A 26736-nucleotide genomic window follows, 5' to 3' on the forward strand; every position below is an offset into this window, starting at 1 on the left:
TGAGATGAAACTCAGGTCGTTGCTGTAGCAAGTAAAAGCACACGGCAAAGAAAAATAAATACATCAAAACTATGAAGTGAAACAAATCAAAACGACCTTATATTTTTAGATTCTTTAAAGTAGCTGTCCAACTTCACTATGTAAGAAACACGTTTCAAGTTTGGTACTTTATTCATGAGGGCATTAGAGCAGCAATAACAACAACAGAACAAGAACTAACTAACGGAAAAATAATCTCAAGCGTTTTAGAAAAGAAGCATAGAAAAACCTACAACATTCAGTCATGTCATGTCTGTCCACATTTCTGACTGGCAGAGTAAGAAATCATGACAAGTATGTCAAAATATGACCTTATGTAAATATATTACAGTAGTATTTAACATGAGTTAATTGTTTTATTGTTAACTATCAAATTAACACATATGTCTCTTTTTTCTATGTAAAGGTTTAATTGAACATTTATCATAATTTATATATTATATCATAGGTGATAAGAGATAGCAATGGCTTTCTGATGACATTAGCTATTGAGATGAACCATTAACAACATGGGCTATTCTTCTTGCAGGATTGTCTGTCTTTTTCTTATTGCAAGTTTCTGTCTCCAGTAGATAGAGAAAAACACAGACTTTGCACATGTGCATTGCAGTAGAAAGGGCCACATTGTCTATATTTGTCTATTTTTCCTCTTTTCTTTCATTCTACCAGTCTGCTTTCCTCTGATCCATCCCTATCCAATTCTTCTTTACCCCTCCTTCTCTCTCTCTCAAGTCTAGACAAGTTCATTTGAATAGCCCTAATTCACAAGCATGTCTCAGAGGGCTTTTAGGGCTTTTTTATGTCTAGCTAATTCTAGCTAAGCTCTATCAATAAACAGGATTGAACAATCTCTCTCTTTCTCTTTCTCCAGGATTTGTTTTCCAGTCCAGATCAATCAGTTGCCCCGGGAGTCCCAGTTGACGGTGACGCTGTATGCCAGCCCTCTGCCGCCCCCTGCGGGAGCGGAGGAGAAGGGCAAGCAGCGGCGCAGCATGGAGGCGCTGGGCTGGGTGACCATGCCTCTCTTCAACTTCAGACAGTGAGTCAAACAACACGCACAGAACATGATAAGAACATGTCAAGGCCACAATTTAACAAATCAACCACACAAAATAGACCTGAGTGGCTTTAGTCCACAAAGATACGTACAGTTCCCTCATTTTGACTCTTTTGTATCTCTGTTTTTGGAATTTTATTTAATTTATTTAATTGAATTATCCTGCTATTTTGTTGAGTAAAGATTTTGATCAGGTATAGTGGATACCTATATATATATATCAAGTTTTACTCAAGGTTAACAAAAAACTTAAAAGTAAAGAGTTATGAAGGCACTGCCTGCTGACAGTAATATGTGCATTTTAATATGTGCAAATAAAAATCAAATAAAAAGGCTTAGCAGCCCAGAAGATACAGAACGTAATAAGTAACCATCACCACAATTTTACTTGTTAGATCTGCCTTTCCAATTTCCGCAAACCCAGATCAAATGTGTACTCTGAAATAGGTATTCTTAGAAAAATTGGCATGGTAAAAATTTGAAGTTGTGACTCAAATTTCGGGAGAAAAATGAAAAACAGCAACATTTCTAATAATAGATGTCCAGCTGCTAGCTGTCCAATAATAAACATATATACTAAATGAATGTGAAACCAAGCAGCAGCTAGCTGGCTAACCATTAGGCTCTTTCATACACAGATCGCGCAAAAATAGCCGTTTAGGAGTCCCGTAAAGGCAGCCGCCTCGCCACAGAAATTGCTTTCACACGAGCCAAGCAGCACGGCCACATTACCGTGCTGCTCTGTACTTTCAGGTGAAATCCCCCGCTCCCGCATTGAAAGGCGAGCAGAGGGATTTCCAGCTCCTCCTAGCCCAAATTAATATTTTCATAGGTTCGTGTAGCCTAGGCTACTGTATGATGAACGAATTCAATTCAACAACAGACTTTCCTCCTTCTCCTAGTCCGCTGAGGAGATCTGTATCGGCATTTTCATTTGCCGATATCATAACTTAATAAAAAAATGCGCTAATTTGCGGCTGCTGCACCTGGAAGAATCCTCTCCTACAGTAGTTCTGTGTCTGGAGCAATGTCCCGCCTACAGCGCTATCTGATTGGTTACACATCAAGCAATAGCGTATCAGAGGGCTCAGAGATGAAATCTTGACACCTCACCTCAGTGCTCTCTGTTCAGCGCAGCCTGCACTAGACAGGGGGACAGTGCGAGGCTGCCTGAAGCGAGAGCAGCGGACTAGTTGGCTGTTGTGACTGTAACAGTCACACTGTGTTAAGGTAAAGCAGCAGATATTGCCATGCCAAAGTTGTAATAAAGTTAATATACATAATAATTACCTACGCTGACATTGCAAAAACACCACGATCTTATGAGCGATTCGTATGAAGCGCTGCCTCGCACAGTGCAAAGTGTGATGTGTGGAGATAGGTCTGTCTATCAGTCTACTTTTTTTACTTTCACTCGTCACTTTCTTGATACATGAGGTGATTTCCCCTGTAATTTTTTTATGAATGAGCTGACCATTCGCACCTTTTCCGGCTCGCTGCGACGACCTTTCAAGTGGAGGCGGGTTGTCCGCCAATACGGCGATGTGACAACCTTTGGTGCCGGGACAAAAGGCGTACAAGAATTACCCACCAATGCGCGTTCATGCCTTTCACATCGGAGCTGCGAATCCTAATTTCCGTGCATTTTTCGGCTTTCATAGCCGGTGTGAAAGAGCCTATTGCATTGTACCAACATTTTGCTTACCAAATCTGCAAAGCATATTTGTTGACAAACATAAAAAAAATGGGTTTTCTCTAAGTCAGCTTTGTTTGAGCTTTTTCTGCAACAGAAATGCATTCAGGCTGGCTCCTGGCTGATTGATAGATATTAGATGATGTACTTTAGTTGGATAAGAACAGATACAGTAAGATGTGCCCAATGCTGAGGCTGTCTTGGCCAAGTAAAGGATATTAAATGTCCACGTTCACAGAGATTTAATTATTGAATGGACTACTAAACCTGTCTGCCAACATCTTACAGAGCAACAAAATGCTGTCTTGCCAACACAGACATGCACAACAATATAGAAAAATGCAATCAAAAATCTTTATAGAATATCAGTTTCTTTGTGTTTTGCGGTTCTCGCTCTCTGAACATTATTCAGACAAGTTTGACAGCCGAGCAGTTATTAACTTATTTCCTACATGGGAGCTCACATCCTGTGGAAGACAGGACACACACACACACACACACACACAGGACACACACATGCACGCGCGCCTGTGTGTGTGCGTCTGTGTGTGTGTGTGTGTGTGTGTGTGTGTGTGTGTGTTTGTTTATGAAGCTCCTTCCTGTGTGTCGACAGTGTCCTGACATGTGGCAGGAAGCTGCTGGGCCTGTGGCCTTCCACCCCAGGAAGTGGAAACGCCCGATCCAGCTCACCCAACTTCAGCCAGCCTGACAGTGTTATCCTGCAGGTGACACACACACACACGCACGCGCACACACACACACACACACACACACACACACACACACACACACACACACACACACGCACACACGCACGTGCACACGCACACACACACACACACACACACACACACACACACACACACACACACACACACACACACACACACACACACACATCCCACCAACTTAGGGTGGAGATATAGATGATATGAGGTGTCCCGGTCATTGATCTGGGGAGAGCTGTAGACTAGCACATGCTTCCTCCGATACATGTGCAGTCCCCAGCCGCTTCTTCTCACCTGACAGCGAGGGGTCCATTTGTAAACGTGGGGGAGGCCAACAAGGCACACATGAAGGAGTTGAGGCTTGGCCCGATGCTGCAGCAGGCTTGAATCAACAAGCCTTGTTTCCACAACACAGAGAGGGGGCGTGGCTTCTTTCACTGCTCAAAACAATATAACTCACCTGTCTCGCTAGATACAGTATATGATAGTGGTTTGAGGGATTCAAGTAGGGCTGAATATCACATTTAACTCCTTTTAACTCAAATCAACTCTTAATGACTGTCAACTGTCTCCTTTAAAAGCAAGTATATCTCCAGCCTTACACTTACTGTCACTTAGTGTTAGAGCGGCCTAGAGTTTTGAGAAGCAGATTTGTGACAGGAGGGTCGTCGGTTCGAATCCCTGCGCCGGCTGGGAAAATGTGAAGGACATAGACTCCCCTCCCTCAACAACTGTTGCCGAGGTGGCCTTGACCAAGGCACTGAACCCCCAACTGCTGCAGTGCAGCTGCTCAATCTCTTAACAGTAGGAGACTGTATCACAATATTCACGAAATATCGCATTATACAATATTGTCGAGTATCAGCCCATCGCGATATATGATATTGTTGAGTATCGGCCGATGGCGATATATGATATTATCAATTATAAAACGGCTCTCTCAAATCAAGCAATCTGATTGGTTCACAGCCATCATATAAATCCCGTAACCCACTCTCATAACCCATGGCCATGGGTTATGAGTTATGACGCAACTCTCTTACTAAAAGGCTTTGGTTACCTCAAATGACAATGTAGAAAAAACAAAATGCCGGAGACAGCTGTCAGATCCTTGTGAATCGATCTTCGCTTATAACTTTACTAATACTTCGCAGAAAATTATGTTTTGTACAAGAATAGACGCGGGCTAATGTCTTCTTTGCAAAAAAAAGGCTGTTAACCCCGCATTTAACCCCGTAACGTTAGTTGGTGTCGGGCTTTGCAGAAAGCTCTCAGCTTCTCAGCAAGCGCTGAGAATGCAGCGCTGCGCTCGAGCTGCGTGTCGGGCTTTGCAGAAAGCTCTCAGCTTCTCAGCAAGCGCCAGGATTGGCCAATGTCAACTTCAGTCTCCAGAACGATCCAATCAAATCACCCGCACGTCTATCTTCTTGCTAGAGGTCCCGCCTTACAGTAGTGTTTCAACTGACTCTTAAAGAAAAACCATGCCAGTCGGACTTATAGTATTATTATTATTATTATATTATCATACTTGGAAACCGTTTTATAAAAGCAATATAGCACTCGAGCTGCGTGTGTTGTGGCATATATCCCGCTGATCAGCTGTTATCCCACGAGGCCACAACACACTGGCTCTCATGCTATATTGCTTAATTATCATGACTTGTCACAGAACTGTGTGAATGAGAGGCAGGGCGGCTGAAATGTGCGTAGTAGGGCAGTATGCTGGAAAAGAGCATGGAGCTCAGTCTACTAACAGTCACTTCCTTGTTCTCTATCTTTTCTCCAACGTTCCTCTTCTTCGATGGGACTTGGGAAGACTCAGTGATATTTCACTGTCCACTTTGGAGAAGCAGACTGACTTTTGTACGTCTGGTTTATCTGCAGGCAAAAGTCATAACTTTGCAAAAAGTTGCGAGCAGCTGGATTTTAGTGTTATGCATAAGAAAAGGCTGTTCATGCTGCAGGAAACCTGTCATGCAAACAGAGACAGAGGCACACACACACACACACACACACACACACACACACACACACATGCACAGGGAACTTGTAAGTAGGTCAGATTGATCTCGCCAGAACTTACCCTCCATATTACACACACACACACACACACACACACACACACACACACACACACACACACACACACACACACACACACACACACACACACACACACACTTCTAGCTCTCTGGGATTGTTTGGTAGTGAGGGCTGTAGTGCCAGTCTAGTGTGCCACTGCCAACTGCCACTGGGTCTTTGTCTTAGTGCACTGGCCTGAGTCTTATTTGTGTGCGTTTGCGTGTGTGTGTGTGTGTGTGTGTGTTCTTGTACAACTATCGCAGTGAGAACCGATTTGAGTTTGACATTACATTACATTACATTACGTCATTTGGCAGACACTTTTATCCAAAGCGACTTACAATAACACATTTTTGTCAGCAATAGAGCAATCAAGTATGCAACACAGTCTATGACAACTACAACATCTGAAGGAACAGTGGTACAAGTTTACTTTAGGTTAGTTTTTTTTTTTTTTTAGAAAGATAGAGAAAGAAGTTAGATCAAGAAGGGCCCAGATGGAGCCTGAAAAGGTGTGTCTTTAGTCTTTTCCGAAAGATCGGCAGTGATTCAGCCGTCCTGACCGAAGGTGGAAGCTCGTTCCACCATTGAGGTGCCAGGGACGAGAAGAGTCGAGATCGGGATGAGCGACTTTTTAGCCCCCGTAGCGGAGGAGGGGCGAGGCGTCCTGCACTGGTGGAGGAGCAGAGGGAGCGCTGAGAGGTTTGGAACCTGACCATAGATTGCAGGTACAGGGGAGCTGACTGGTGTACTGCCCTGTAGGCCAGTACCAGTGTCTTGAATTTGATGCGAGCTGAGATGGGAAGCCAGTGGAGGTCCTGGAAGAGGGGAGTGACGTGAGAGAATTTGGGTTGGTTGAACACCAGACGGGCTGCAGGACATGTGGGAAGTGAGGACATTTTGGCCAGTCTTCAATTTCTCACACACCTTCAAAGGGCTGTTTGAAGGTTAAGACTTGGGATGTTAACGGTTACAACATGTTCTACACGTGTCCACGGACCTTCTGGCAGCATGGAACCCTTTAACCTGATGTTTTTTTGACCCGATAAAGTTCTCATCTGTAGCTGACACAGGCAGCAGATTGTTGTGTATGCGCCACATCAGACTGGGTGCTGTAAGTGGGGGTGTTAGCCTGAACGTTTGACTGTTGTCATCAGAGTTGACCCTGCTAGAGATGTAGCAGCTAAACAACACGTCGTGGTCCGTCAGTTCTTCAGACATAACGTTTGCGACGAGGATGATGGACTGACGTTGTCACCGCCAGGACGCAGACTGAAAATAACGTTAGCAGCGGTAGCTAGCTTGATACTGTAGCTAACAGATAACACGTACTGTGATAGAAAGCACAACCCTCCCCGGAAATATTACAGTTAAGTGTCTAGCCAATCTGCTCCCACAATTGAGCCTTTCTGTCTCTGTAGTGATAGTTTCTCCATTATTAGTTGCCTGAAACCCGCACCAGCGCCTTTCTGAAGCCACTGCTGAGTTTATTTTCAATCTCCTTCCTCGCTGGGATCAGCGCACACCAGCGTACTGACAGGAACACACTTAGTGGACACACGCACATCAAGTTTATTTTGAATGAGAAATGAATGATTGCGAGTCCAGAACACAGTAAAATCATTGCCAAAACTTTATTTAAAACGACACACAAAAAAAGACGGTTATTGATTTTTCTAAACGGATATGATTTAATATCCGTGTACCCGTGTAGTCGTGCACACGGTGACATCCCTAGTTAAGACTTGGTTTTAAGGCTTAGGTTACAATTAGGTTAGGGTTCGGGTTAGGCATTTAGTTGCGATGGTTAGGGTTAGGCATTTAGTTGTGATGGTTTAGGTTTTAGGTTTAGGTTTATTTGGCATTCAAAGCAATTACAGATACACATATACAGCAAACAGATGAATGCCTGGATAGCCCATTAAGCTGGGAAAGTCCTGCTTATTTCCAATGAGGTCCAGTGAGGAACAGAGACTAGACAGAACAATTTGACAGATAAAACACTAAAGCAAAGAATTGAAGAGATTCAAATATTCCTATGTTTTCTCTTTTGAGAACACGGCTAGAGAGAAAAGATTTAAGATGGATTTTAAAACGATTCAGGTCTCTTTGACTTTTGAGATTCTCTGGGAGAGCATTCCATTCTTTGATGGCACTGAAGTGGAAGGTCGATGCTCCAACCTCCTTCACGGGAGGAACAACAGAGTTAGAGGAGCTGCCTCTGGTGTTGTACTGATGAGCACTCCAGATACCAGGGAAGTTCATTGATAGGTAGGGGTGCCATTTCTTTCATGAATCTCACTCTTTTGTTTTGCATCACCTGGAGCTTTTGCTTAAAGTCCCTGGAAACCAAAATCCCCAAAAACGTTCTAACTATGTTATTTAGGGTCTTATGTGAGTAATTGTGTGGCTCAGAAAGTATGAGCCATTACTTTCAACCCAAAGCCTTAAAATCGCCACTTTTCTACAAGGTCTGGATTTCCATTTCCTCATTGAAGAGAGCGGTGCGCGCGGTGCTAAAATGCATGATCTTATCACGTCATAAGATTTAATCGAATCACACACATGCACGCACGTGCGCACACACACACACTGACACACACAGTAGCGCTGTGCACTCGCAGCGCAGAGATCTCTTCCTCTCTGTAAACCCTCTCTGTCTGTGCTATGCATCGAGCAACGCGTGAACACACACACACACACACTCTATCTCTCTTTCCTTCTCTCTCTCTCTCCGTTAACGGAGAGAGAGGTCTCCTCCAGCAGGTCTCCTCTGCTGCAGACGTGACACGCCCACACAGTCCGCGGGAGAAAATACACTCTAAAATATAATTGATTCTCATGACTTTTGTCATGACTGTCAAACCTAAATTTATACACTTTGCGACGTTCATCATCGTTCAAATTTGGCTGGTGGCTTATTAACACGTTCACTGCCAATGACGTATTAATCCGTCAAAAAAATGAAAAAAAATTTTTTGACCGTGGGATGTGCATCTAACCCTTTTACATCTCTTATATAATTATTGGAGCCACCGAACATGTACAACCCATTCCACCGACCCACTAAGTGGCGACAGTGCTCTCCCAGACTAGAGGAAGGCAAGCAAAAAGCAGTGTGAGGAAGCCATTCTCTTGAAAATGGATTGGCGAAAACGCTTTCGTTTTCGCGCTGATTGCTGGCGGTGCGGGATTGCAAATTTGCATAATAGATTACGGGTGGAACACACTTTGAAACACGCAGCATAAATAAGACCAGAATCGCAAAAGCTTCATCAAAGCTCTCAACACAAACCCCAAGAAACGAGCGAGCCCATATCCAGACTTGCACAGCGGCCGCCAGCAGACAGGCAGCAGCAACTCGTTTGTCACAGACCCGCTGCAGAGCCAAGGAGGGCGGAGGAGAACGCCCACGGAGGGAGGAGTTGGAAGCAGAGGGGGGTTTCCTGCTGTTATGGAGGAAATTACTGTTCAAAACTATTGTTTAGATGTCTGATGTCTTACTGATGCCAAAAATGAATGGTTAAAGTGACTGTTCTATCGAATTTCACAAAAAGCCGTTTATCTCAAAATAATTTTTCAGACGCTGAAACCATGCTGTATTCAACTGCTAATGCTTACATAACTACTAACTCTACAAACTAACTCTTTTAGACAGAGAAAGCACACATTCTATTAGTTCTTTTGAGATATTGTGTGTTCACAAAATCTTAGCAGAAAAGAATCCTCAGGTCTTGAAAGATGAGCCAGAATCCTCAAAAAAACCCTCTGGCAGAACCTACCTACAGTAAAAAAAAAACGGCTGGCAGTGAATGTGTTAACATAGGTTCCTGTGATGTGATGAACTCAAAATGCTAAATAATACAAAATTATTTCTGGTTTCCAGGGACTTTAAGGCTTTTGTGAAGTCCAGTGTACCAGGCAGGAGAGGCATAGTCAAATTGACATTGGATTAGGGCAGAACAGAGTAGCTTTCTGCTTTTGATATTCAAGCATTTCCCTTGTCTGTATAAAAGCCGTAGCCTTTGATTTATTCTCAGGATAACACTTTTGGCAAAAATCATCACATGAGACAAACTGGTCTGTGAAAAGTGGGTTGTGTGCATGTGTCTGTTTCCCTCATTACCAACAGAATGTCAAGCTCTCCTTTGCACTAAGGAAAATAAAACACACACACACACACACACACACACACACACACACACACACACACACACACACACACACACACACACACACACACACACACACACACACACACACACCTAGGATGGGATACATCTGTCTTTCACATCTGTCTTTCACATCTGTCTCTAATTAACCCATATATAACCTCTTACACACACACACACACACACACACACACACACACACACACACACACACACACACACACACACACACACACACACACACACACGCCCGCTGTCAGTTTATCTTGTCAGCAGTTTGTGAAATGTTTTTTCTCCTCCTGCTGATCACTTCCTGTCTCTCCTACATGATATACATCTCAGTACAGCATCTGAACACTGTGTGTGATCTGTAACACTGATCTCAGTACAGCATCTGAACACTGTGATCTGTAACACTGATCTCAGTACAGCATCTGAACACTGATCTGTAACACTGATCTCAGTACAGCATCTGAACACTGAGCTGTAACACTGATCTCAGTACAGCATCTGAACACTGTGTGTGTGATCTGTAACACTGATCTCAGTACAGCATCTGAACACTGTGTGTGACCTGTAACACTGATCTCAGTACAGCATCTGAACACTGATCTGTAACACTGATCTCAGTACAGCATCTGAACACTGACCTGTAACACTGATCTCAGTACAGCATCTGAACACTGATCTGTAACACTGATCTCAGTACAGCATCTGAACACTGAGCTGTAACACTGATCTCAGTACAGCATCTGAACACTGTGTGTGATCTGTAACACTGATCTCAGTACAGCATCTGAACACTGTGTGTGATCTGTAACACTGATCTCAGTACAGCATCTGAACACTGATCTGTAACACTGATCTCAGTACAGCATCTGAACACTGTGACCTGTAACACTGATCTCAGTACAGCATCTGAACACTGTGACCTGTAACACTGATCTCAGTACAGCATCTGAACACTGTGACCTGTAACACTGATCTCAGTACAGCATCTGAACACTGTGACCTGTAACACTGATCTCAGTACAGCATCTGAACACTGTGACCTGTAACACTGATCTCAGTACAGCATCTGAACACTGTGACCTGTAACACTGATCTCAGTACAGCATCTGAACACTGACCTGTAACACTGATCTCAGTACAGCATCTGAACACTGTGATCTGTAACACTGATCTCAGTACAGCATCTGAACACTGATCTGTAACACTGATCTCAGTACAGCATCTGAACACTGACCTGTAACACTGATCTCAGTACAGCATCTGAACACTGTGACCTGTAACACTGATCTCAGTACAGCATCTGAACACTGTGATCTGTAACACTGATCTCAGTACAGCATCTGAACACTGTGATCTGTAACACTGATCTCAGTACAGCATCTGAACACTGTGATCTGTAACACTGATCTCAGTACAGCATCTGAACACTGTGATCTGTAACACTGATCTCAGTACAGCATCTGAACACTGTGACCTGTAACACTGATCTCAGTACAGCATCTGAACACTGTGATCTGTAACACTGATCTCAGTACAGCATCTGAACACTGTGATCTGTAACACTGATCTCAGTACAGCATCTGAACACTGTGTGTGACCTGTAACACTGATCTCAGTACAGCATCTGAACATTGTGACCTGTAACACTGATCTCAGTACAGCATCTGAACATTGTGACCTGTAACACTGATCTCAGTACAGCATCTGAACATTGTGATCTGTAACACTGATCTCAGTACAGCATCTGAACACTGTGATCTGTAACACTCTTACAGGAACGCCCCCCCCCCCCCCCCCCCACACACACACACAGACACACAATTTGCAAAATAAAGCCACACATGCTATTTACACCTGGGTGTAAATAGTCACATCGTCTATTTACACCCGGGTGTAAATAGTCACATGGTTTTGCTTGCACCTGTGTTTAGCCTGCCTTTTTGACATAAATCTCTACCACCTGACTGTCCAGTCTGGCTTACTACTATGCATCTCTTTGTGTTTCCTCTCCCACAACACTGTCAGGTGGATTTCCCCACCTCGTCGTTCGAGGTACGTTTTAGCACCCCGGCCCCGGCCGAATTCTGCCCCCAGTACGACTTCTCCAGACTGGACACCATCAGCCAGATCCAGCTACGGGACGTCCTGCACAAGAAGTCCCTCTTCTGGTCAGAAACCAACACACACTCACTCACAACTCACAGTACACGGAGAGTCACGCAAACGTGCTGTATTTAGTTCTATGAATATAACAAGTGAATATGTTTCTATCTTCATTTGTTCTTTTTTTAATCACTTTACACTTAAATGTTGGTCTATACCCAACAGGTCAGTGGGTAGACCTGTTTAAGTCGACGACCTGTTGGGTAGACTTAAACAGGTCATTGGGTAGACCTGTTTAAGTTGACCCAATGACCTGTTGGTAGACCTGTTTAAGTCTACCCAATGACCTGTTGGTAGACCTGTTTAAGTCGACCCAATGACCTGTTGGTAGACCTGTTTAAGTCTATCCAATGACCTGTTGGTAGACCTGTTTAAGTCGACTCAATGACCTGTTGGTAGACCTGTTTAAGTCGACTCAATGACCTGTTGGTAGACCTGTTTAAGTCGACTCAATGACCTGTTGGTAGACCTGTTTAAGTCGACTCAATGACCTGTTGGTAGACCTGTTTAAGTCGACTCAATGACCTGTTGGTAGACCTGTTTAAGTCTATCCAATGACCTGTTGGTAGACCTGTTTAAGTCGACCCAACAGGTCAGTGGGTAGACCTGTTTAAGTCTATCCAATGACCTGTTGGTAGACCTGTTTAAGTCGACCCAACAGGTCAGTGGGTAGACCTGTTTAAGTCTATCCAATGACCTGTTGGTAGACCTGTTTAAGTCGACCCAACAGGTCAGTGGGTAGACCTGTTTAAGTCTATCCAATGACCTGTTGGTAGACCTGTTTAAGTCGACCCAACAGGTCAGTGGGTAGACCTGTTTAAGTCTATCCAATGACCTGTTGGTAGACCTGTTTTAAGTCGACTCAATGAGCAGCACAAAGACACAATGTGTGAGACTTTGCCACGATGTTGATCTGGAAAACATGTGAGCCTAAATGAGAGCTTCTGGCAAAGCCTGTGGGAGAACCGCATCTGCTTTTGGGTCGGAGATCAAGTAAAAACGGTGTTTTTGCTGTCGCTAGACTTTCAACCCAATTTATTATCTTCAACACAGCTGATGGAAACACACCAAATTCACATTTTTGCTCGTGCAAAATGTCCAAAGTTCTTTTGAAAGTCTTTGACAGCAGGAAGGAAACAGCTGGCTGACAGAGTGGATGTGTTAAAAGAAGCTTGGTCGCTCTCTGGTCTCCTCACGGCACTCTGCAGTGTGTTTTCACCACAGATAAACACACACTGTTTATCTCACAGCTTTGTGTGTACTTGTGTGTGTACGTGTGTGTGTGTGTGTACGTGTGTGTGTGTACGTGTGTGTGTGTGTGTGTGTGTGTGTGTGTGTGTGTCTGCATGTTTGTACCCAAACAGGATTCTGTCTATCAGTCTTGACAGTGTATAGCTTTGAAAGAGGGAAGGAAGGCGGATGTGTGTGGGTATGTGTTTGTGTGTGTGTGTGTGTGTGTGTACGTGTTTGTTTGTGTGTGTGTGTGTGTACGTGTTTGTGTGTCTGTGTGTGTGTGTGTACGTGTTTGTGTGTGTGTGTGTGTGTACGTGTTTGTGTGTGTGTGTGTGTACGTGTTTGTTTGTGTGTGTGTGTGTGTATGTGTGTGTGTGTGTGTGTGTGTGTGTGCTGCTCCTCTGTTGCTCCCTGTAGGAAAATGATGTAAATTGAAGGCCGTAAAAACATTAAAAACTCTAGATTACAGTAATGAGAGGATTTATTTTTCATGAAGGCTCATTTTGTTGCAGCTATAAATGTAGTGAGATATTGATTTGTGATATTCACTCATACGAGTGGAGGCAGAGTTGATTTGTTGTATTGTTTTGTAAAGTCCCTGAAGGCATCTCTAGCTTAGGAAATAGCATGGCTGGCAGGGATGAGTTGGCAATAGAGCTGGCCTCCATTTTCAGCCCTTGCTGCCAAAATATTAGAGCCCTAACATTTGAAAATAAAATCTTGACCCAGAAAATGTGTCTTCAGTCCAATTCCAGGTCACATTAAAAATGTCTTAAAAGTCTTAAAAGTCTTAAATGTTGCTTTGTGAAACCTACAGAAGAAGAACACACAATATCTTGTTGCTTTGTGAAACCTACAGAAGAAGAACAGGTCCTACAGAAGAAGAACACACAATATCTTGTTGCTTTGTGAAACCTACAGAAGAAGAACACACAATATCTTGAATGACTAGAAGGGGACTCAGAGAGCACAGAGCTCCACCAAGGCCAGTGGCTTCCACTAGTATCGCTTGTCCATGAGGCGGATCCGGATCCACTCCAAAATATAATGGCTTCTTCCTTGGCCCCTTCGTTGTGTGTGTGTGTGTGTGTGTGTGTGTGTGTGTGTGTGTGTGTGTGTGTGTGTGTGTGTGTGTGTGTGTGTGTGTGTGTGTGTGTGTGTGTGTGTGTGTGTGTGTGTGTGTGTGTGTGTGTGTGTGTGTGTGTGTGTGTGTGTGTGTGTGTGTGTGCCAGCCATATGGTTTCTCCATGCTGTGTGTGCTGTTATTTAGTGGGACCTGAGCTAAACAGGCTTCTCTTCAATCTGTTTTCAAGGCCGCTAAACATTTTGGTGTCATTGCTCAGGAAGGAAGTTAAGCCAGGGATCTGATCCCGTGGCAACAACCACGTCCAACTCTGTCAGCCAATCACAACAGTCGCTCGGTAGCTGCCAATCTGAACAGTTTTATTTGTTTATTTGCCCTGTAGTGTATCTGCTGCAGTAGTTGTGTGTGTGTGTGTGTGTGTTGTTTTTGTGAAAGCTCACTCACCTCACTGTTCCTTTCCTGCTAACTGCTAACTGTAGTTTTTCAACCTCGCTCTTCTTATTTTTCCTCTCACCTCTTCAGCTTTTCTCTCGCTTTTTATTGTCCAGGTTTTAAAATTGAGAACAAAGTAAACATGGACATGATTTTGGCTGCGGTTTATCTCCAGCCAGACATGGAAGAGGGTGTGGTTAATACAAGGCAATACACACAATACACACAATACACACAATACACACAATACACACAATACACACAGCACTGTTCCCTTCAAATGAGTTCAGGGAGTGAGTGATTCATCGGGAAGTCCTCATGGAAACAGCCTTTTTAAAGCCCCTCCCTCCACTCACTTTCTCCTAGCTGTATCAACGCACACGCACACTGTATCAACGCACACGCACACTGTATCAACGCACACGCACACTGTATCAACGCACATGTGCTGTATCAACGCACATGCGCTGTATCAACGCACATGTGCTGTATCAACGCACACGCATACTGTATCAACGCACACGCACACTGTATCAACGCACACGCGCTGTATCTACGCACACGCGCTGTATCTACGCACACGCGCTGTATCAACGCACACGCATACTGTATCAACGCACACGCACACTGTATCAACGCACACGCACACTGTATCAACGCACACGCATACTGTATCAACGCACACGCATACTGTATCAACACACACGCACACTGTATCAACGCACACGCGCTGTATCTACGCACACGCGCTGTATCTACGCACACGCGCTGTATCAACGCACACGCACACTGTATCAACGCACACGCACACTGTATCAACGCACACGCGCTGTATCAACGCACATGCGCTGTATCTACGCACACGCGCTGTATCAACGCACGTCACCGTTTGTGCCAAAGAGCTTACATTGATAAGAACCCCAGCCTAATATAGTTTGTTCCAATGCAACACAATGACTGCAGGCGCTGTTGTAAAAGAAGCAGAAGAGTGTCTCCTCTTGTCTTCACTATACTCTTTGTCTGCACTCAGACCGGAAATACCGGAAGCACTTACGCCACCATGACAGTCTCCCCGCTTTGATACATGTTTTATTTTAGAGCCACAATATTGTTATAAATATCAACAACCAGCTAACAGATACCAACGCTGGTGGGCTTTATGGAAAACTGGAACTGGTTAACAGTTATATCAAACTGGTCATTCAGTAGTGTTTTACTGCCATGTAGTCTCGCTGGCCAGACTCCTCTCCCTTCCGTCCGAGGAGTCTGGCGCCGCAGGTCTCCATAACTGGGATAAACCCTCCCCTGCTCTACTCTGCTCTCCCATTGGAGGCGTCGGTTTCAGACGCTGCCGGGATTTCCGCTCCCCGCTTAAGAAGATCTGTCATTGGCTCCGACCATGTCAATCAGAGCGGCTTCCGCTCCCTCCTCCCTGTGTGTTCTGTTGCTGTAAACAGTGCCCTGCCGCCTCAGGGAAAACAACAACGCTAACTAGCTAGCAAGCTAACGGCAGAAACCTACACGCTAGCTCGTTGCTGCTACACGCTGAAAACGGAGAGTTGGATTGTTTGAAACTATTTTCTAAGGGCACTGCCGCTAAGCGCCGCCCATCGCAATGCCACTATGGAGACCTGCGGCGCCAGACTCCCCGGACGGAAGGGAGAGGAGGCTGGCCAGCGAGACTAACTGCCATGTAACTAAAGTAGCTCACAGCTAACAGCTAGCTAATGCCAGAGGCTCACTCACGCCAGCTATTTGATGTAAAATGTATTATCTGAATATCATACGCCAGTCGTTAGACAACATAATGTCTGACGTCATCACCCGTTTTTACCAACAGCTTATTTTTAGGACTTTGAGCCCAAAATAAGGTTTTTCGTCAACAAAACACACTGGGGAACACTGTGGCTAATCAACAGAGCAGATAAAACAGTAACACATGAAATATCTTCAAGATGACAAAATACACTGGAGGGGCGGTTTAAGCACCACCTTCATTTTGGACTGCTTTATATACAATTCAGGGAGACAGGAAGTTTCCATTAATAACCCTGTAAATCATGCAGGTAGAAAACAATCCCTTAAAGGTCCCAATTTGTGCAGCTGTAACCTCTTAAAAACGTGTGTCTCTGGTCCATAAAACATGATTCTGGATTAATTTGTCGAAAATATAGCAACCCCGTTTGTTCTGACGGAGTTGTCACTTCCTCATCTCGTTGCGTCCCAAGAATGGTCTGTTTCTATAATATATTCAGAACTAACAGTTCCCATTGGCCGCTGAGGGAGAGCCCGCCCCAGGCTCCCAGCGGCCAATCAGATTAGCGTCTGTGGACCAGCACGCTAGGTTGTGTCCACAACTAACGTTAGCAACGAGCTATCGCTAACTTAACGGTTGCTACGCTAAAGAGGACATCTCAAAATGCCTAGACTTACCGAATGCACCTCCGCAGTTGCTGGATCACGTACAGTTGGCGTCGCTCCAGCTAGAAGTGTTAATTTTGTGACTATAGACAAAATGGTGCAGGTAGCTTGTGTGAGAGTATGCGCGCGCAGTATGTTTAAGGACCCGAGTGACATCACATTAACCCGTCTGGGGAACAGAGCGTTAGGGGGCGTGGCTTGAAGGAGACTGCAGGGGGAAGCTGGATAGGGACAAATCCAACTGTGTCAGTTCTGAGCTTGTGACCACTCATTACAGGGAGGGATGACAGCAGTATATATGCATTTACAAGTAAAAACAGCTTTTGCACGGAATGGGACCTTTAAATGATTAGTGTCTGAATCAAATCATGACACTAAGCCTTACATTTAGTAAGCGATGTTATTTTGAATGGATAATGAATGATGATGTAATGGAGAAGTTCAGGACGTTTAAGAGTTTTGGTTTGGTTTGGTCTCCTCAGGCTGACGGCGGAGGATAAGCGGCTGCTGTGGGAGAAGAGGGCTTTCTGCCAGGCGGAGAGCGGCGCGCTGCCCCTGGTGCTCGCCAGCGCCCCCCGCTGGGAGTGGGCCTGCCTACCCGACGTCTACGCCCTGCTGCGCCAGTGGGCCTGCCTGGGCCACCTGGACGCCCTGGGACTCCTCCACGCCTCGTACGTTAGTGCCACAAACTCCCACTCAAGCAGAAGTTATTGTTACCCCAGGGCCCAGGCAGTGCAGCGTTAGATTCCCTGCCTAACAACATGAGGGTTGCAGGTTCGAGCCCCTGTGTTGCCTTCGGCTTGGTTGGGCATCCATACACACAGAATTGGCCGTGTCTGCGGGTGGTAACTCGGATTAAGGGTATGTCTCCTGGTCGCTGCACTAGTGTCTCATCTGGTCGGTCGAGGCGCCTGTTCAGGGTGGAGAGGAACTAGGGGGGAAAGCGTGATCCTTCCCTGTGCTACGCCCTTTCGGTCAAATTCCTCGCTCTCGGATGAAAAGAAGCGGCTGGCGACTGCACATGTATCAGAGGAAGCATGTGCTATTCTACAGCTCTCCCCAGACCTGCAGAGGAGGTGGAGCAATGACCGAGGACAGCAGGGGGGAATCCTAAATTCGCCCAGAAATTAATAGCCAGTGTTACTTCACCGATAATATAAATAGAAAGTACCGTAAATTCCGGACTATAAGCCGCACCTTTTTTCCCGTTTTTTGGCCTTTTTTGGCCCCTGCGGCTTATATAACGGTGCGGCTTATCTATGGATTTTTTCAAAAAAAAAAAAAAAAAAAACTCTTTTTTAGCACTCTTTCTAACTATAAAGCCACTTCTGTTTTAATTTCCTCTCTTGCCCTCTTTTCACCACACTGTATGACACTGTATGACACTGTATGACACTGTATGACACTGTGTGCACTGTAAATAACAACACAGGTGGTGTTGTGTTATGTTGTTTTGTTGAAATGTTAATAAATGGGAGCATTACATATGGTAATTAAACATTAAAACACAATAAAAAAAAAAAAAAAAACATTAAAACACCCGCGGCTTATAGTCCGGTGCGGCTTATATAAGAAAAAAATAGTCAACTTTGAAGGTGCGGCTTATACACCGGTGCGCCTTATAGTCCGGAATTTACGGTAAGTAGAAAATAAATAGAAGTACTGGTGTGAAAGTCTACTTCAGTGGAATTTAAAAAAGTGGCTAATTTAAAATGTGGGTAGTCTTTTGAAGTGTTTTACGTGTGTGTCTGGGTCTGTGCGTGCATGCGTGTGTGTTTTCCAGGTTCCCAGACCAAGAGTTGAGGAGGACCGCAGTTCAGTGGATGGACTCTATCTCAGACCCAGAACTGCTGGACTACCTGCCGCAGCTGGTCCAGGTAACGCCAAATACCAAGTCCACTTTGCTCCAGTGCCAAGTCACTCTCAAGTCTGGAGGCACAAGTCTCAAGTCTGAATGTAGGTTACCAAGTCAAGTCCAAGTCAAGTCATTAATGTCAAGTCTACAGTCTAAATGTAGAAAGCAAGTCAAGTAAGAACAAATCCAGAGTCTGGTATCAATTTATTATCTTAAAGAAAACTAAAGATCTAGGACTTTTCAATGGAATATTGTTTTAATATTATATAAAAATGTGGTAAGAGCATCATGAGTTGATTCCTATAATCACTTTCAACTTCAATAAATTCAATCGTTCCATAAAAATTCAGAAAACATAATTTAAATCCAGTCGTCTGCTGGAGCAAATCTCATCACTTCAAGTCCTTTACACAAACACATCATCTCAAGTCTGGTCTTCATGCATTAAGCCAAGTGTCGAGCAATTAAAGTCCAAGTCATGTGACTCACGTCTCCACCTCAGACTAGAACACACCATCTAGTTTCAGTATCGACTGTGCTTTATTAAGCATTTAAAATAACCAACGTGTCTGACAGCAATCCCTCTGAGAAAGAAAATACTAAGATAATGGTAACACTTTACTTGCATGGATGCTCATAAGGCATTATAAGAACATTGATTGTTGTGAAATTATATGTAATTGAATACAATTTTGTGTTTGTCTCATGAATCCATTATAGGGGGAAAATATATATATATTATATTATATTATATTATATATATATATTATATAATATATATATATATATTATAATGTATATATATATATATATATATATATATATATATATATATATATATATATATATATATATATATATATATATATATATATATATATATATTATATTATATATTAGATCTTGGGTGGAGTTGAGTGCAAAGTGTTCAGTTGCCAGTTTTGTTTGACCTTGTTTGACCTTCTCTCTCTCTCTCTCTCTCTCTCTCTCTCTCTCAGGCTCTGAAGTATGAGTGCTACCTTGACAGCTCATTGGTTCGCTTCCTGCTACGGAGAGCCATAGGGGACATTCGCATCGCACACTACCTCTTCTGGTGAGACACACTCTTACTTTCCTCCTCTCAAATACATCATCACGCGACGAGCCACCAAAATCATTTAGATGACATAGAAGGCCGGTTCAGTCAGTGTTCTCTGCCATAATGTTGTTACATGGCTGTCCACTGGTCCTAAAAAAAAGTCTGAAAATTTAAATTTCATATCAAAATTTAAGCCCTTATTAAAATGTGTTAAATACAGTAAATAAGGATGTTCATATTCAGTAGTATTGAAAGGTTCTATACATCCGGATGATCCGGTCATATTTAAGTCAAATCACATGAATTGTGTAGTTTTCATCAAAAGATGTGAATGGAATTTGGTCTTAATTCAATTGTAGGTACATTAAATAAAATCTTACATTTGCCATTGTGAAACCGGAAACATTGGATACCAGTGCTGTTTTCTCTTCACCACCTGCTGATGGGATTTGGAATTGCACCATTTAACCATTTTCTACACTTCAAATAACAGTGTTGTAACCTAGCCTTGAGCTTGTTGCTCAGTTCTCACCTTCATTCCTCATACTTAAACTTAACCAACCTAAAAACACTGCAGGTCACAGAACCAACCTAAAAACACTGCAGGTCACAGAACCAACCTAAAAACACTGCAGGTCACAGAACCAACCTAAAGACACTGCAGGTCACAGAACCAACCTAAAAACACTGCAGGTCACAGAACCAACCTAAAAACACTGCAGGTCACAGAACCAACCTCAAAACACTGCAGGTTCACAGAACCAACCTAAAAACACTGCAGGTCACAGAACCAACCTAAAAACACTGCAGGTCACAGAACCAACCTAAAAACACTGCAGGTCACAGAACCAACCTCAAAACACTGCAGGTTCACAGAACCAACCTCAAAACACTGCAGGTTCACAGAACCAACCTAAAAACACTGCAGGTCACAGAACCAACCTAAAAACACTGCAGGTCACAGAACCAACCTAAAAACACTGCAGGTCACAGAACCAACCTGAAAACACTGCAGGTCACAGAACCAACCTAAAAACACTGCAGGTCACAGAACCAACCTAAAAGCACTGCAGGTCACAGAACCAACCTAAAAACACTGCAGGTCACAGAACCAACCTGAAAACACTGCAGGTCACAGAACCAACCTAAAAACACTGCAGGTCACAGAACCAACCTAAAAACACTGCAGGTCACAGAACCAACCTGAAAACACTGCAGGTCACAGAACCAACCTAAAAACCCTGCAGGTCACAGAACCAACCTAAAAACACTGCAGGTCACAGAACCAACCTAAAAACACTGCAGGTCACAGAACCAACCTAAAAACACTGCAGGTCACAGAACCAACCTAAAAACACTGCAGGTCACAGAACCAACCTAAAAACACTGCATGTCACAGAACCAACCTGAAAACACTGCAGGTCACAGAACCTGCAGGTCACAGAACCAACCTGAAAACACTGCAGGTCACAGAACCAACCTAAAAACACTGCAGGTCACAGAACCAACCTAAAAACACTGCAGGTCACAGAACCAACCTAAAAACACTGCAGGTCACAGAACCAACCTAAAAACACTGCAGGTCACAGAACCAACCTAAAAACACTGCAGGTCACAGAACCAACCTGAAAACACTGCAGGTCACAGAACCAACCTAAAAACACTGCAGGTCACAGAACCAACCTAAAAACACTGCGGGTCACAGAACCAACCTAAAAACACTGCAGGTCACAGAACCAACCTAAAAACACTGCGGGTCACAGAACCAACCTAAAAACACTGCGGGTCACAGAACCAACCTAAAAACACTGCAGGTCACAGAACCAACCTAAAAACACTGCAGGTCACAGAACCAACCTAAAAACACTGCAGGTCACAGAACCAACCTGAAAACACTGCAGGTCACAGAACCAACCTAAAAACACTGCAGGTCACAGAACCAACCTAAAAACACTGCAGGTCACAGAACCAACCTGAAAACACTGCAGGTCACAGAACCAACCTAAAAACACTGCAGGTTCACAGAACCAACCTGAAAACACTGCAGGTCACAGAACCTGCAGGTCACAGAACCAACCTAAAAACACTGCAGGTCACAGAACCAACCTAAAAACACTGCAGGTCACAGAACCAACCTAAAAACACTGCAGGTCACAGAACCAACCTAAAAACACTGCAGGTCACAGAACCAACCTAACAACACTGCAGGTCACAGAACCTGCAGGTCACAGAACCTGCAGGTCACAGAACCAACCTAAAAACACTGCAGGTCACAGAACCAACCTAAAAACACTGCAGGTCACAGAACCAACCTAAAAACACTGCAGGTCACAGAACCAACCTAAAAACACTGCAGGTCACAGAATCTTCTTTTGTTTGTTTGGAATCAATATAATAATACAGTAGAAGAACTATGAGAAGATGCAGTCTACATCGAGTGTCTTTATGATTACAGTATGTTGGGCAACTTTCAAACACCAAAGCAATGACCGCTTTTCAAAATGTCACCAAAATCAATCAAAAGGAGAATCTTAGAGGTATTCACTCAGAATGACTTATTTTATGAAAGACCCGTTCATTTTAATAGCGTTAATTCTTAAACATGTGTACAGTCAGCAACCTTTCTTTTGGCCCAGTCTGGCCTGGTTGTGGAGGGAGGATGGCACAGCTGTAGTGCAGATGGCTTGGTCTGGTTCTCAAGAAACTGGAGAACCAGACAAGCCACAGCATGCCTAGACCCCAGTCAACTACAGAACTACAGTAACCGTATATTCACTTAAATGTGACAGCAAAAACTAGCTATAATGTGCTATGGCAATATTCTAATAAAGCCACAGGAAATTTTTAAAAAATCCATAAACTACAATATGACACACAATCACTGATATATGCGATTAATTTACTGCAGGGGTTCCCAAACTTCGGGATGCCGCGGCCCACTTTGAAATGTGAAAGTCTTCCGGGGCCCACCCAACCCTTTACTCACAACTCTGATCAACACACGAGACTAAGATGATGTATTTCCCTACATGTTTTTTTATATCATATATTTTTTATTTCATCAACAGAGCATGTCAACTTGGGCATAAGGGAAATTAATAATCCATCCACATACAAAAACATTTTGGCAAAATACCCAAAAGCAGATTGCCAACATTTTCTCCCCCCTTACTCATCAGAAGTATTTGCATACATAACACATTTGTTGAGACAAACTGTGATGATCAACAATAGAAGAAATAAATCCACAAGCTATTAATGCTATTTAGGCTGTGAAACCTTCTCTGTAAAGGGGGGACTTGTGGTTCATTCAGATAAATTGAGCTGAGAGGTCAAGGGACCCTTTTGAAATAGTTTTCCCTCACCACAATGTAACCTATGTTTGGAGCATTATTTAACCCCCTTCCCAACAAGCCGTCCATGTTCGGAGATCATCACGGACCATGTGTGTCAAATTTGGCCTGAAGGTGGCGCTATAATTAAAGGTTTTACGTTAAAGGCCATAACTTCCACGCCGTTTTTCCAACTTTCAAGCAAGTTTTTTCCACATGTTCAGGTCAACCTGCTCTACAACTTTCTCACTGGGACCCTCAAGGTTCGCCTGGATCTTTTTTTTTTTTTATATATATTTTTAAAAGTTTGTAAAACACATTTTTGACATCTCTTCCTAGACCGTTATACCGATTTCCACCAAAATCGCTAGGTAGCATCTATCGAGCAAGCTGAACAATACACGAAAACAATACACAGTATACAATACACAGTCACTACAATAGCCTAACTCACAAAACCTATTGAATACATTTCAAATCATGTCACTCTTAACTTCAGAATGTGTGATAACACACATATAATATTTCTCATCCAACCACTGCTTTTCTTGTGTCTCTGTCTTTGAAGCTGTTATATATTTAGACGTTATTTGAGCATGGTACATTTTACACTGGACCTCCATGATGGAGCCAGATGTGTTTGACAGGAGATTTGTGCTGCTGAAAGTCTGCAGGAATATAGACCCATTTCACCGCAACCGTTTTGAGCTGGTCAAGCAAGAGGTAAACCAGGTGTAACCAATGCCCTTAATGATGTTTCCATTCCATTTAGGTGTTCCAGTGCTGTGGGCCTCATTCATGTTATTGGTTACACCTGCTTAATTACTTCCAGTTGCTGTGAAAAGGGCCAATGGCCATTTTGTGTCTCAAAGCAGGGTAAACACAGGTGTACCTAATAATATGAATGAGGGCCCCGGCACTGGAACACCTACATGGAAAGGGAGTTGGAAACATCATTGGTATTGGTTCCACTACACCTGTGTTTACCCTGCTTTGAGACAGAACACGGCTGATGTGAAAAGGGTCTATCGTAGGGGCTGTTTGAGTAGGAATGTGATGTGAAGTGAGCGTGCTCCCTCTCCTGGCCAGGCTGCTGAAGGACGCCCTGCAGGACCGTCAGTTCAGCGGCAGGTACCAGCACCTGCTGGCTGCCTTGCTCTGCTGCGTGGGCAGAGGCCTCAGGGAGGAGTTTGACCGTCAGAGCTGGCTGGTCAACATCCTGGCCAAGGTGGCTCAGAAAGTACGGGACGCCACGCCCTCCAGCCGGCAGGTAGGCTGTGTGTGTGTGTGTGTGTGTGTGTGTCTCTGTGTCTGTGTGTGTGTGTGTGTCTGTGTCTGTGTCTGTGTGCGTGTGCGTGCGTGCATGCTGGAGAGAGAGAGAGATGTGTAGTTACATATACATGGTGTTTAAATAACCTGTCATCACAGTCCTTCAAAGAATCTAGTGAACATGAGCAGCATACTGTACGCAGGGTTCATACTGGTCCTTGAAACCTTGAAATGTTGTGAATTTGAGAAAAGAAATCAAGGCGTTGAAAGTGTTTGTAAACAGACATGGTCATTGCTTCAGCTCTGCTTTGAATACCCATCATACCAAGCAGACTGCTCACCAAACTGCTGGACCGCTCCCAGAGGGTTCGATTAGGACGCCATCTCTCCTCGGTTCTCTTCAGCAGCACTGACTCCCCACAGGGCTGTGTGTTGAGCTCCTTACTCTACATCCTCTACACACACGACTTGCGTCCCCACCTCCCCGAGCAAAGTCACCATCAAGTCACCAGATGACACCACCGTGGTGGGGCTCATCTCAGGAGGTGATGATGAGACTGCATACAGGGAGGAGGTGAAAAGGCTGTCAGGCAGCATGGTGCACCACAAACCATCTCATCCTGAACATCTCCAAGACAAAAGAGCTGATAGTCCATTTCAGGAGGAACAAACCGGACATTCGGCCAATCTACATCAATGGGGACAGAGTGGAGAGGGTCACAGACTTCAGGTTCCTGGGCACCCACATCGGGGAGGACCTGTCCTGGACAACAAACACCGCGGCATTGCTGAAAAAGGCACAACAGAGGCTGTATTTCCTGAGGGTTCTCAGAAAGAACAACCTGACAGAGAAGCTGTTGCTGTTCTGTTGAGTCAGTGCTGAGCTACGGTATCTCGCTGTGGTTTGCCAGCTGCACTGCAGCAGAGGGTAATTAACACTCACTGGCTGCCCTCTCCCATCTGTGGAGGACATTTATATAAAACACGCTGCCTCAGGAGAGCCCGCAGCATCATCAGAGACGCATCACATCCCGGTCACCACCTGTCTGAACGGTTGCCCTCAGGGAGGCGCTATCGGACCATAAAAACAAAAACAAACCGACTGAAAAACAGTTTCTACCCCAGAGCTGTCACTGCACTTAACTCATTGAGTGCCAAAGACGACGATTGTCGTCAATTGCCTTTTTTGACGGTGGGACGTGGATCAAAGCCTTATGTATGTCCTGTACAAATATTGTAGCTATTGAAGCTGTATAACCTATTTTACGGACTCATCAGGTGGCGACAGTGCTCTCCAGATTAGAGAAATGTCCGAAATATAGCCTGAAAAAGCCCCCTGATCAAAGAGAAAGCGCTCATGCTGCAGCCCAGAGCCATGTAGATTGCTCTGGCTGCAACTGACGGTGCCTGGCAACAGCAGTCAATCCGCGCACACAACTGAGCTCCTCTGCCTCTGTCTGTCTGTCTGCATAGTTTCTTCACACGATTAGCCGCCAGAAAAGCAGCACCCGACGCCGAAGTGCCAACCCTTATCCCTGCAGTCCGGCTTGGCATTTCCTTGTCGTTGTCGCGCTGCCTGGGAGGCGGCGCACAAAAAGCACTCCGAAAATAGACGCTGGGTGCGTGAGGCTGTGTGTTACTAGTGTGGGGAGGAGTTTGTAGCTGAGGGAGGGAGAGGGGGGTGGGGCACCCAGGGCAGCACACAACTACACCACGTCACTACATCAGAAAATATTAGCTAGAGTCAGTGAATGTGCTTGAAATGCTGCATTTCACAAAAGGCTGAATATCTCAGCTTCTAGATAGAAATGCCTGTATTTGCTGTTTTTGACCTATCTTCTCCGGCTGATAACTAAAGAACGGAAAATGGTATCAATAAACCTTTTTTTGCTGATGATACAATAGAGTCTCCTTGTTCTTTTTGCGTGTTCGGTGTTTACATAGTAATATCACACAATATTCTGTGGGCCTCGAGAAATCACTGAAAACGCTCTGAAACTCTGGCACTGGGAGCGTCCGTTCTCCAAAAGTGGCTGGCACTCAATGAGTTAATAATGCACACATCTGAAATCTGAGGGTTCTAGAG

The 26736-nt window shown here is 44.3% G+C and overlaps 1 protein-coding gene across 1 annotated transcript in view; it reads left to right on the plus strand.

The window, feature by feature from the left end:
• Positions 1–26736, plus strand: part of pik3c2b (phosphatidylinositol-4-phosphate 3-kinase, catalytic subunit type 2 beta) — a gene marked incomplete at its 5' end in the record, with an annotated part of 74285 nt that overhangs the window by 27568 nt on the left and 19981 nt on the right. Inside the window, 7 exons of the mRNA XM_083660673.1 lie at positions 911–1078; positions 3403–3514; positions 11809–11951; positions 17599–17787; positions 18900–18993; positions 19970–20064; positions 24471–24651. Coding sequence (XP_083516799.1) covers positions 911–1078; positions 3403–3514; positions 11809–11951; positions 17599–17787; positions 18900–18993; positions 19970–20064; positions 24471–24651 — 982 coding nt within the window. The remainder of the gene's footprint in view (positions 1–910; positions 1079–3402; positions 3515–11808; positions 11952–17598; positions 17788–18899; positions 18994–19969; positions 20065–24470; positions 24652–26736) is intronic.

This window comes from Poromitra crassiceps (genome assembly GCF_964638095.1).
Source record: "Poromitra crassiceps genome assembly, chromosome: 25".
Lineage (NCBI taxonomy): Eukaryota > Metazoa > Chordata > Actinopteri > Beryciformes > Melamphaidae > Poromitra > Poromitra crassiceps.